A 12,882-nucleotide genomic window follows, 5' to 3' on the forward strand; every position below is an offset into this window, starting at 1 on the left:
ATTCATAGAGCTGTGGCCAGGTGAAGAAGCTGATGTGAAGATCTCTATTCATTCAACTCTTCTCTTCATGATCTTGTTGATTTTTGTACAGGGTGATGCCCAACAAATGGGCAGCTGGTAATTATTTCAGGCTTTAAAACGTATCTGGATGAAGCATCACCTGTATTTTCTCCTGAAGGATTCCTGCAGAGTTCAAATCAAGCAGTCCAATGCTTTCAGTGACTGTTCTCTGTTTTTAAGAGACCTCAATGCACCAGTTTGTACATCTCACTCACTCAGTGGGCAGCTGGCCCCGTGTGCTGTACCTGCTTCCAGGACAGCCATTTTCTTTGCTTTTTGTCAACAACCTTCACTGAAATTGATCTGTGATGTGTTATGGTCCTGTAAAGGGCTATGGCAGCGTGCAGAATGGTTTGAGTATTGAATGAAACTCACTGAGGGGTTTGAGCTGCGTGTGGCTGTTTGCCACAGACCTTACTTGTGCCTTCCGTTCGGTTCCAGTAAGCCACTGCTGTCGTGCCTGAGACTTGGCTCATATTCCCAGGTAAGAAGCAGAGCCTCCTGACCCGCTTGTGTTGGCGGTGTGCTGAAGGTACCTGGGTGCCTGTTGGAGGAGAAGCTGGGTAAAGGGGAGCTGTGATAAAAGTTAACCATTCCAGATGCTTTAATGACCGCTTCTGTCCCGGGTGACAGATGGAAAAGGGCGCTGTGGAGATATGGGATGTGTCACAGTGTCTGTTATGGCTGGGGACAATATAATGGTTAGGGACAATATCACCTGCTTTCTCCTTTGGTCTCGATTTTTAATGACAATTCCATTGGACAAAAAGCATGTAGTCAGAACGCTCTTGAACATAACATTCTCATATTCCATTAGATTGCTCAGCAGCTTTCGAGCTGTGACTTTGAGCTGTGCCAACAGTTCTGCCTTTCCTCTCCAAAAGGCTCCAAACTGCAGCCATTGGGCTATGCCATTCCCTCCCATTATCCTCCTGGCCTGATGTGGAGACATCAGCAGCCCTGGGGTGGCAGGAATGAACGCTTGGAGAAGTGTCCCAGGCCTTGCTGTGAGTTGGGCTGCAGGTGGCTGTGGCCAGGAGAGCCTTCCTCCACCCACAGGTCCCCCAGACCATCGCCCTGTGCGGGCATTTCGTGCTAGTTAAGCTCTGCCTTTCACTTCATCATTAGTCACGTTCTTGAGACCTTTACATACATTAAAAGGCAAAATCGCTTTCTGGCTTCCTTTCCCTTTCTCCTTCTGGGTAATGATTACCCTTTCCTAGTTAGCACGTTGCTTATACTGCCTTTTTGCTTCTTGCTTTTTCCTTTTTTGTCCTGAATGGAAATGGCAAAGACATCTGTGTGTTTGATGAACAGATATTGTTATTATTCCATGCTTTACATGGTTTTTTTTCCCCACTTTTAATTCATGTGCATCGTATTTAGGTGTTGTCAGACCTACACAATTATCAAAGATCAAGATTTTTGTTGTGTTACATTCTATTTCAAGACCCTAATGGATCATTTTAGTAATTGGCTTTAGACTGTAACTAATGTGTATTGGTGAGAGGTCCATAAGAGTATACAAATTGATAGGAAATGGAACATGAGCTGTTATTTAAGCTTAGAGTGTTTTCTGTTCCTGTTTGTGCCTCAGGTAAACAGCCCAACAGGCAGATGATGACCCCAAACAGCACAGCACCAGGCCTTTACATTAAGAAGGCTGTGCTGCTTGGAGGCTGCAAACCATCTGATTATTTTCTTTTTGGAAATTCTCCTCCAGTTTTGTCCTACATAAAAGCAGGAGGGTAAAACTGCTGTGTCAGTCTCATAGAAATCATGTGTGTTTCATTGTTAGCTGTGAGCATTTTCTTACAGCCAGTGCATCAGCTGGATAGTAACAAAAACAAGTCCTGGTTTCTGCATTATCTGTAGCAGAATGATGATGCTGGGTTCGGAGCAAGCTGCCAAACATCTCTCCTGTTTGCTCAGTAAGCAGCATTGGTTCCATCTCCCTTCCTGCTTGAGTTTTCCCACCGTATCCATTTGCACGTTGCTCACACGTTCAGGGTTTGGGAGCAGGTAGAGCTGCAGCAGGTCAGAGCATTGGTCCTGCCACAGCACTGTGTGCAGAATGATGGCAGCAGTGAGGATCTGCCACATCAGGACTCTCCTTGTAACGGTCAATCCTTTAAGATGACCAATGTCTGGAAAGGTAGGAGTTGAAATCAAATAACGCTGGATAGGTTTTGGCATTTCCCTGTTACTGATTCACATTACAAACTCTTCTGGTTTTGTTTTTCCTAAAGGAAAAAAAAGTGTTTTTCTATCAGTTTTGATTTTGCCAGCCTCAACTCCCTTTGGTTTGCTCTGGTTTGGTGTGAAAGAGGAGCTCTCAGTCTCTTTTGTGCTTTTTTCTTTGGTTTGGCAGTTTGTTTTGCATTGTGTGCTCCTCTGTGGTGTTCTGTAATAGAAATAACTTCTTTATCTGCTCTTTCTTTGGCAATTTTTTTTAATTTCCTAACTCTTCAGTGAAGAAGGGATGACTTGAAAGCAATGCAGGCGTTCTGGTGCTAAACAAACATGTCACAGTCTTTTTCATAACCTGATGAAGCTCTGTTATAGATGTGGGTTAGGCTTCTTTGTTGCCTTCTCCTTGCTGAGATGCTAGGTTGCTCTGAAAGTAATGCCTCCTATTTATTTCCGTGGAAACTACAACAGGTACAAAGAGCACAATACCTCTGCTTGATGGAGCAGGTCCTTGGCTGCCAAGCACAGCACAGCCACCACCATTAGCTGTGCGTTCTTGCCACTGATGAACAAGATCCTGCATGCCATGCTCCGGTGCTGAGACACACAGCTCGTAGGAAACTGAAGGATGGATTTCTGCTCTGCTTTCAAAATCATACACGGGCTTATTAATTGGTGCTTATTTGCTGAGTCCTTTGGGTATGATGTTGGTTTTGGTTATTAAACTGGGATTTTACTGAGTAGAATTGCATGGATAGAAACTTGAAGCTGGGGAAATGACGTCTTGCTGAGGAGACCTGTATTTAACACAGCTACAGTTGGTATTCTGTTCTGAAGTGCAGTGCATGCTTGTAGTAATATTGTTCTCAAAATATGAGCAGGGTCGTCCTTTATTGCCCCTGCTGTGATGGCAATTAGCCACAAGGCTTTGAGTCATCTGCAGGAAGAACCTGGATGCTGACCTTGTCTGTGGGGGCAGGGGAAGATGTAACAGTGCCACATGGCAGCAAACGAGCTCACAGAGTTTGGGGATCTTTCAGATTTCTGTGCACAGAACAGAGGGCAGTTGTGTGCCTGTAGGAAACTGTGATTTTATTGGCAAGTGGAAAATCTTGTAAATTACCAACTCGACTGTTTCTGTTAAACAGATTTCTTATCCTGCTTCCCCTCTGCAAGTCTGCTTTGTGATTTCAATTTCTGGCAGCATGTGGAGCCAGGACAGCTAAGGAGGGCTGTGTGTGTGCTGCAGACAGCAGGCACTTGGGGCTGCCTGCTGGGAGGGCTGCTGCATGGCACTGCTGCTTTGGTGTTTATCCCATGCAAAGACAAAGCATTGGTGTACAGTATGTGCAAATGAATCCCTGCCACGCTGGGGTTTGTTAGGCTTTTGTAGACGTGTTTAATTTAAGTCGTGCATCAGAAGTAGGCTGAAGACTTCAAGAAATAAAATCTATCGCCTCCATCAAAGTGACTGTTTCAAACCTGGTGGCTGAAAGAAGAGCTGAATTTCCTCTGCCGTTCAACCTTTATAAAAGCAAAACATTCATGCCAAAGGTGCCATGGATCACATCGCCTGCTCCCTGTAGCTGCTGCTGGCTGGAAGCTTGTGAAGTGTTCGCCCCCTTACTACAAGTAGGGCCACCAGCCTCCACATTTAATACTAGTCCAGGCTGCCAGGGCCCCATCCAACCTGGCCTTGAGCACCTCCAGGGATGGACGGGCATCCACAGCCTCTCAGAAGAAGAGTTGGGGTAACAATATCTGCCTCCAGGAGCTGAGCAGCGGCACCAAAAGTTCCTGCGTGCCTTGTTTTCAGTGCTGAGCAGAAACCTCCCAAACTTTTGAGATGCTTAGGGAAATAATCAACTTCTGAACTGCGTGACAAATGGGGTTTGTGTATAGATTTAACTGTGAAAACGTTTGAGTGGCTTCAAAATGAGAGGGATGGCAAGCACATTGGACACAGTGAAACATCACTTGGAGTAATTAGCATAGTGGGTACACAGCCAACAGCATTGCTCCACAGCCCACAGTGCAGAGAAATACCTTGAGGAAAGGAAGGCATCAAAACAGATAGCAGAGCAAGTGTGAACAACCTGCCATATTAATCCCGTTAGGAGCCGATGGGAGCTGTGTGCGGTGGCGTCATGGCGGTGAGGCCAGGCTGGGCTGCTGCGCTGCTGCTTAGCTAGAAGCGTTCAGCTTGGAGACCCTGCTCAAAGCTGAGCTGCTCGCCGAGGCTGGATTCCCCTTGCAGCCTCTGGGGATGGTGGGGTGCCGGGGGGCCCCGCGTGGCAAACGTGCAAGGCTGACAGACCCTCTCTTTGCAGACTCCTGCAGAGCAGGCCAAGGCTCGATTGCAGTTGGTGCTGGAGGCGGCGGGTAAGTCTTGCTGTTACAAGTAACACTGCATTCTTCAACTGTGTTTCTCTTTTATGATATCAGAAAAACGAGGCCTGTCAATATAGTATTGTTTTCTGTTGGGGATGAGTCAAGCCCCTTTCTCTATCGCTCGCTTCTGTTTCTGGTTAAGCTGAAACTGCTGTGCATCACTGCTGGTGTTGGCTGAATGTCTCTGGAGAAATGAAGTGAGTACTTCGTTGTCTTCACAGGTTTGGCCTCTTGCTGCTACTGCTGAAACTATTCAAAAACTTGGTTTTGTTGTTTTATTTTATAGCAGTGAGCTGAATTGGTGCAGGTAAGTACCTACAATGGTTTATTTGAAGTGGTTGCAGAAATAGGTAGTTTTCTCTTTGAAATGTCTATGCTGAAGTTTGTAATCTTGTTTTTTGTGTCCTATTTTATATTTCCCATTAAAAATGTCAATTTTTCACTTAAAAAGGAAAAAACTCAACGTTTCAAGCACATTGTAATAAACACGTGTTTGTCTGTAGTTCAGCCTTCATCTCCAGTATGTGCGTTTGTAACTTAAAAGCAACAATTCCCACTCCCAGTGTTGGTATTTCCTCCTCAGCAAAGCCTTCTGTTCCAAGGGTTATCTGTCTTCTCACGTTCCTGGATTTTTCTCAGAAATGCATTTACCCTTCTGTATTGTAGCTCCAAATGCATTCGTTGTTCTCCGTAACTTTTAATAAATCTCTGAAGCACGCGATGATAAAGTGGTTGTGACAGCACTGACCTAAAAAAGCGCCATTTGTTTGTGCTGCTCACATCTGTCACACCTCATTTTTTAATTTAACACCTGGAAGTGTGCAGAAGATCCCCACGAGCTGTAGATCACTGTGATTTGGGTCCCAGAAATATTCAGAAACGTATGAAAGGCCGATGACATTTTGTGATTTAAATATTCACCGTTGAAGTCGGAAATGTGGATTGGAGCTGCAAACTGTTGATAAAGAATTCAGGAGAGTTAATCTATTTCTCTTATAGAAAATACAGGAAGAAATTATTTCCCATCTTTATTTAGGTGTTGGGAATCTTTTACTTCTGAGCTCGTCCCCTGTCCTTCTCCCAGTCCCACGCTCAGTCAGTTACACTGAGTCTTTCTTAAGGTGGTTTAAGAGGAGTGTTGGGTTTGTTAATGCTGTTGTTTCAATGTTCTGTGTCTGTTCATTGCAAAACCAGCACTCCAGCTTTCACAAAGTAAGTGTTAGAGCATTACTGAGCAGCTACACGTCTTCAGTTGGCTTTTCAAGGAGCTCAAAATCAGGAGGTTCGTTGTTGCTGTTGTGGCATGGGCTGAAAATACCTGTTAATTTTAATCATTGTGTTAGCAGTGATGAACAAAGCTGTTCTTTGTATACGTGGTGTTCAGTGCAGCGTCCATCCCAGAGTTGTGCATTCACTTGTGAATGTCTGCCTGCCACGTGGTGGGAATTGCTCTGCTCCTGCTAGGTGGGGAGAAAGCTGTGCTGTATTCAGAATGTATTGCTGCATTTTGGTGACTGTTAGTATGCAGGTGTCTGAACAAACAAGTTTTAACTCTGCTGTGGTTCAAAATTACCAGCAAGCGTAGGAGAGGACTTTGGGAAGGTCCCTTCCCTGTTCATCTCTGCTGCTGTGCTCCACTTACATTGGCATCTCCCCTTTCTGTGCCATTTCCATGCCAGACAGTAATCTGACATTTCCTTTTATCTTTGTATAGAAATATATCTTTCTATTTCCTTCTGAAGATTTCCGTATTGTTCTGTACTTAAAAGGAATTATCCTAGAAGAAAATTTACTTTGCTTGCTTAGCAAATTTTTTGATTCTTAACACGTTAGAAATACCTTTGGATGAATATAACACAGATAACAGAGAACTATCCATAAGCTATGTGAGGTTACAAAGTATATTAAATATTAATGTGCATAAATAGAAGCTTGTTTGTCTGTAAAGTATTTGTGAAATGTTTGTTGTAAGAGCAGACAAACTTTAAGTTCAAACTGAAACTGCTGATCTCTTGGTACTACCAGTATTTAAGCTGATGATCTGCTCTTCATTGTAGCCCTGCAAAATGTAGAGTTTTATTTATTTTGCTATCTAGGTTTACCTTTTGCTTAACCCATCAAGTAGTCTAAATTCTAACACATCCTTTACCAATGCTGCTGTTGCAGATTAAATATAGTAGCAAAAAAGGGGAGGCTGGGACGTGCCTGCTGCGTGCTGGTGGAGAAGCCAAGTTACAGTTCTGTTGTGGTTGTGGTCTGAGGAAAGGAACTGCTAGCAGCATTGCTTAAGTTTGCTCAGGTACAATCCTTCATCTTCCATTACTGTTTTCTCCAGGACTTCCCTCGATTCCTAGAACACAAACATCAGGGAAAACTGTTTTGGTGTTTTCTTCAACTTGGATGTAGGAAGAAATACGTATTTGTGTGCAGCCAGCTTTTGTGTCATTGGAGTTCAGAACGTGCCGGGATGTTTTGTTCAGGCATGACAGCAGGAGCTCCTCGCTCGTCTCCAAGCACAGAAGGGTTTGGTCCGTGAGCTGGTTGCACTCTGTGTTAAGCCCATGCAGCAGCTCACCTTGTGTTCTTGCCAGGTAGACAGGAGATGCTTTGGAGGTGTGATTCCAAATGGAAGCTGGGTGCAGAACTTCAGATGTTCTGTGATTTGCTTTGTTTCTTGTCATGCTTCTGGGAAGTATTTGCACGTCAGAAGACAGGGCTGTCTTCTCAATCTGAAGATGTCTGTGTACACAATTTTTTGCTTCTTGTTGACCAGTTGATGTGTAAATTATTTGGCTTTACTCTTATGGCTTTAAGCAAGAGAAAGAACATGATAACACACGAGTAACGTTAGGGACTTTGAATGTAGGTTTTGAAAGTGCTTGGCATGCCAACTTTTCCATGGCCTGTTCTCATGCAATGGCCACGGCTTCAAGAAATTACTGTTATGTCATTGCGTTCCCTTCATTCTTTACTGCTCACTTCATCACCAGAGATGCTCCATTTTGGGGAAGGTGGTGTCCAACAGCCTCCTCATCTGGCACAGCCCTGTTGGGGGTTGCAGGTGTGAGCTGTAAAGCTGCTTTTAGAGTCTTTGGGATTCATTCATTTGGGATATATTGGCTGATTCCTCTGGAACAAAAGAAAGCAAGTAGTAAAGCAGCCACTGTTTTCAGTGGGCTTCTGGCTTTTCACTGTTGCTCTTTGGGAGATCAGAATTACGGCTTCTGGTCTCTGCAGGAAGGCTGGGAGAGCACGGTGCATTCACCTGGTGAGGGGCGGAGGGGAAGGTGGTCATAGCGTGCCAGGGTGAAGTGTTGATGCCAGAAGCTTTGCCTCTGCCCTTCATTCGTGGTGGTGACCCCACCGCACACTTTGTTAAATACTGCTGCTCTTTGTGAGCACAGATTAATTTCAGTATCTGTGCTCTCATTAAGGAGCGCAACATCTGAAGATGTGAAGCACTCCTCTCTAATTCTTGGGGTAACTGGGTTTTGATTTACGAAAACTGCTGTGGGTCTCACGTGCACGCTTGTATTTGCAGGGCTTTATTCCGTTATCCTCCTTAGTATTTAGGCACACGGAGGCCTTTTTAGGGCGCTCTGACGGTGCTGCAGCAGCTCGCCACGTTCGAGCAGATGTTAAGCAGGCAATAGTTGAATGTTAATTTTGGGAGGGTGGGATGTTTAAGCCTATCTGAAGCATGTTGCATGTGGGCCTTCCAGACTTAGCTACAATGCTTTGTCTCTTGGGAGAATTTTAAAGCTAAACCTCTTTCTTTTTGTCGCTCTATATGGACTCTCTCAAGTCAGTATAAAGCAGATCATCCCTAGGCTAAAGCTCTTCAGCTTTTGTTATTGGGCTCTGTAGGCCTGTAATTAGGCCTCCTGGCAGGCCTTGCAGGCCAGTTAATGGTCATATGGAGTTTCTATGAGGCAGCCTGGCTTAGCGCAAATCCTTCGCGGGAATACGTTTATGGGTCACTTCCTACCAGGACCGGGCTTTGTGCGCCTGCCCCCGGGCTGACAGGAGCAGGTTCCCTTGACCATGGCCAGCTCGCTTCGCGCCGCACAATCTCCCACTAATCCCCAGTGTAAACAGAGGATTTAGCAGAGCTTCTGTCACTTACAGTTGCCAAACCACTTGGGTGTCTGTGATTCCTTTCCCAGCCTTCATTACCGAGGAGCACAGGAGATTTGAGCTCGGTTTGCTATTAAGCATTTGCTCGTATTGCAAATGCTGAGGAAAAAGTTTCCCGTGCGCTGCATCCTGCTTGGCTAAAAGTGATAAGAATGATAGGGAGCCTTGGAAGGCAGCGGATTTGTGCCGTTAATTGCTGCGCGGCAGCCGCGTTTCCTCATTAAATGAAAGCGTGGACAAATATCCCTAAATGGAAATGTGTTGATGTGAGTTGGACCTTGCCGACCATCCATCCTAGCAAAGTAGGCTGAAAAATTTTCCAAGCGGAGGTTTCGTATTGTCCTTATAAAGGCGATTACAAAAGGCAATTGATCTGGATTTTCAAAGGTCCAGAGTTGAAATAAGTGACTGATCTATTTTTGGAATCTGCATTTCAATCTGTGGCTGAAAGAGCATTCGAGAATAGGGCATTTCTGTGCGAGGAATTCTTGATGGAGTTTATTTAAAGGCAACTGGAGAGCGGAGGCCCTGATATGACGTTAGCGAGGTGCGGGAGAAATTAATGAATAGAAATAAGCGTTCACCATTTATCAGATCTGTTTGGCAGCAGTTCTGGGTATCAGCTATTTTACTCATTATCTTTTGAATTATGCTATCAGATTGTTCCCTTTAATTTTGTACCATGCATCTTTATTACAGTTCACGTAGTCCTTGCGGAGAAAATAATGGAATAGAAGCACTTTGTCTTTAGCCGTGTAAGAATGCGGGTGTTTTATAATACTTGTGTTTCTTTATCTCCCCACTATAATGCGTTTTATTAGAGAGAAAAATCCTCATTTGTGCTCCCAGTGCCTGATAAATATATAGCCCGATATTCTCTCTTTTCTGCTATCGCAGTGGCTCATAACAGATGTGGCTGAAAGGACCACATACGTAGACTGTATGATTTTAGTCTGGTGGAACTAATAGGATCACTCGCTACTTTATAGACTCTTGCTTTTCTTTTACTTTAATAAAAACTGTTTAGTTAAATAGGATGGCCTCTGTTTTGCTCTTTGCTAGCTCTGCAAAGCAGTAAGGCAGGCAGGTGGCAACAAGTATGAAGACTCATTTTATCGGTGCTTAGCTTTGGATGCCGAACTTATAAAATGTTTATGGATTTATTGTGCTGGGTTTTATTTTTCTTGTGTCGATTTTTGGGTTAGTAATTATCCAAACGGCTTTAGAAGGATGGATAATGGGTAATGTGTGTTGGCTTATATAAGCAAGGGATGAAATAGGACATAAAAATTTTAGGTTTATGTGATACGGGTAAAATATAACTCATTAAATGCTCTTTTAGCCAGAAATAGAAATTCTAATGATTTTAAAAGTTGCTGAAAATTGAGAAATAGCTTAATTAATACAGCTAGTATGTGAATACGCTCAGTCTGACTTGATACCAACTCCTTATTTCTGCCAGTATCAAACAGTTGCTTTAAGCTGTGTCCATCAGCATCGAGTTTTACTTCTATTTGTATGGAAATCTCAATCCTGTGAGCACAAGTTGAACAATTTCTGCACATCACGGTGTTGATTTCGTTTGCTAAAGCCTTTTTTTAAAGGTGTGCTCAGGTACAAATCCGAGGAGGAGCTGTGGTTCCCATTGCTGCTGTGGTTTCAGCTGCCGGCGTTAATTGCTTATAGCCCTGCAAATTGTCACTGATGCCTTTTCTGCCTTAATGCCTGCCTTAATGCCCTCTCCATGTCCTCTGTTCACCTCATGGCTCAGGTTTGGTTGGAATAATCGCAATTCCTGGGCCAGCTGCTGGTTCCTACTTGGTCAGCAGTGTCTGAATGTCCCAACTCGGTTGTGTCACGGAACGAGGCTGAGTGCTGTCATGAGGGCATGGTGTGGAATGCCAATCACAAAGGTCATAAAGCCACAACAGCTTTCCATCGGCAGGAGGAACAAACTGTGGGTGATGCAGCAGTTTTCAACTGAAACTTCTACTCCAAAGTCTAAGTGCACTGGAATTTTTAAAGGGAAGTAAGCACATCATCGTATATTCACTATGATGGACAAGCTTGGAATGCTTACTGGGAGCCTTCCTGGCTTGGTTGTGTTTCTTCCTGTAGTGCTTAGTAATGTGCAGAGCCCTCAGGATTGGGGAAAAGAAAAGCCTGAGAAATATCCAGCCAGCCAGGCTGGCAGGCCAGCGTGGGCTTTTGAAGTTGCTCTTTCCCAGCTGAACTTCCCATCATGATACAGTTTCAGACCTTCCTGGGCAATTAGCTGTGCGTTTCCCAGTCCTCCATCTCCTAACATTGTCTCTCAGGAAGGCCAGTGGTGCTGCTGGGGGGCTGAGCACCCAGAGGTGGCCCTGCCCCACTTGGCTGCTCCCCAGCCCATGCTTCCCATTGGGATTCTTGGGTGAATCCCATTGCCCTGAGCTATTGGTGGCTTGGGTGGTAGTTGCTCTGTTTTAGGTCGTTGCCACTGTTGATGAAGTGTAGCCATGTAGCACTCATCCCTACCAGTAGATGTTATTTAATTGTTTTCAGTTGATTATTTCAGAGCCTTTATCGGAACGTTTCAGGTCTGGTTCCATCTGTGCTCTTGTGTTAGTCTCAAAGCAGCAGAATAGCTGAAGGGCTGCTGATAGTTTGAAATAAAATTAACACTTATTTTCCCTGATGAGAGCCTGATTTGTGAGGAGCTGGGTTGGTGTATTTTAACACGGTGTGCATTTGGAATGAAGCCAGTACTGCGTGTAATGATTGCACATTATGTTAGTAAATAACAATAATGAAAACAACAAAACACACCAATGACAAGGAAATGGATGTCAGAATAAAATAGTGGTAGCTGTTTTTTTACATTGTGTGTTTGATGAGAACTGGAAGTAATTCCAACAAAGATGCACCCAGTTGTTGAACTCACCTGGTCAGTGTGCAGCAGTGAGCTCTGCAGCCAGGCACGAGTGCTTACACAGCTGGACATTAAATACATTTATTCATACATTACTTGCTCCTAATTTGTTGGCAAAGCTACATAATCTCATTAGGGTACTAAAAAAAAAATACTTTCTGCATGCAAAGCTACAGCTTTATAATTAAGAGTCATTAATCCAAGTAATTATTTTTAAATCATATTAATGGTCTTGTCCTTATGGAGTATGTGGTTTTGATGTGCAGCTGTTTTGTGTCACTGGTGAGCAAACAGTTATTTAATCAATAATTTCTTCAACTTCTTTTTCATGATTGCTGAAAAAATATGGCGTTTTAATTAAACAAATTTGAGTAGAGAATAAAATACATCTGAAAGAAAGTAATTCACTTCTGCAAGCTGTAATGCTGCCGTGTTGGTGTCTAAAAGCCATTTGCTCCATGGACGTATTTCAGACTCTGGTAAGAGGTAATAAATAAAAAAAAGCTTTGTTTTGAGCCATTGTTGTGGCATAGATTTCAATGTGTGATTTCCAGTGTAAGAAGCCCAGGAGTAGCTGCTAAATTGTACCCTAAAGAACAGACCGGGGGAGTATGGCTGCCTTTTGGTATGTAAATATGGACATCAAAACTGAGACAGAACCTAGAAGTGAGTGTACAGTAATTTTATTAGCCAGTGAACGTGCGGTGCCTTGAGAAATAAACCTAAAGCTGTTAGAATTTCTATTTCTTGGTTAGTTTTTTGTGAGAGCTGTTGTGCTCCCAGGAAGCAGAGGTATCTCAGGCCCACGTTATAACTAGTCAGAACGTTGTAGCATATGGTACACATGATTTTGATGCAAATATGTGTGCTAATTACGTGCAGATGAATCTTGCAGTCCTGCTATTGATCTTAAGTCAAAGACAATTTTTCAGTTAGTTTAAGTTTTGTTATCAATTCATATTTAGCAACTTTGCCCGGTAATTTAATTATGCGCCGCTTTGGCTGCAGAAACCATATGTGGCTGTGCAGCAATTTGCTGTTTAGAAACGCCTTGTGGGAAACGTTCTGTCTTAATATCGACAGCACAGCATCCACTGCTCGTTGTGCGCTGTCTGTTGTGCCATCATCTCTGTGGAGGTGCCTGCTTTGGTCTGTGGCCATCAGAGCATTGGTCAGAACGTGTGCCCTGCTGC

The 12,882-nt window shown here is 43.8% G+C and overlaps 2 protein-coding genes across 3 annotated transcripts in view; both read left to right on the forward strand.

Moving 5' to 3' along the window:
- Nucleotides 1-12,882, forward strand: part of GFM1 (G elongation factor mitochondrial 1) — a 161,043-nt gene that overhangs the window by 69,573 nt on the left and 78,588 nt on the right. Inside the window, exon 1 of one of the 2 annotated variants that reach the window (XM_048955450.1) lies at nucleotides 1-109. This exon is cut by the window's left edge and continues 32 nt beyond it. The exons of the other annotated variant lie outside the window; for it this stretch is intronic. Coding sequence (XP_048811407.1) covers nucleotides 1-109 — 109 coding nt within the window. The remainder of the gene's footprint in view (nucleotides 110-12,882) is intronic. 2 annotated transcript variants of the gene reach the window in all.
- The window catches only part of RSRC1 (arginine and serine rich coiled-coil 1), a 111,627-nt gene that overhangs the window by 63,209 nt on the left and 35,536 nt on the right, over nucleotides 1-12,882 (forward strand). Inside the window, exon 7 of the mRNA XM_048955452.1 lies at nucleotides 4,581-4,632. Coding sequence (XP_048811409.1) covers nucleotides 4,581-4,632 — 52 coding nt within the window. The remainder of the gene's footprint in view (nucleotides 1-4,580; nucleotides 4,633-12,882) is intronic.

This window comes from Lagopus muta, chromosome 9 (genome assembly GCF_023343835.1).
Source record: "Lagopus muta isolate bLagMut1 chromosome 9, bLagMut1 primary, whole genome shotgun sequence".
Classification (NCBI taxonomy): Eukaryota; Metazoa; Chordata; class Aves; order Galliformes; family Phasianidae; genus Lagopus; species Lagopus muta.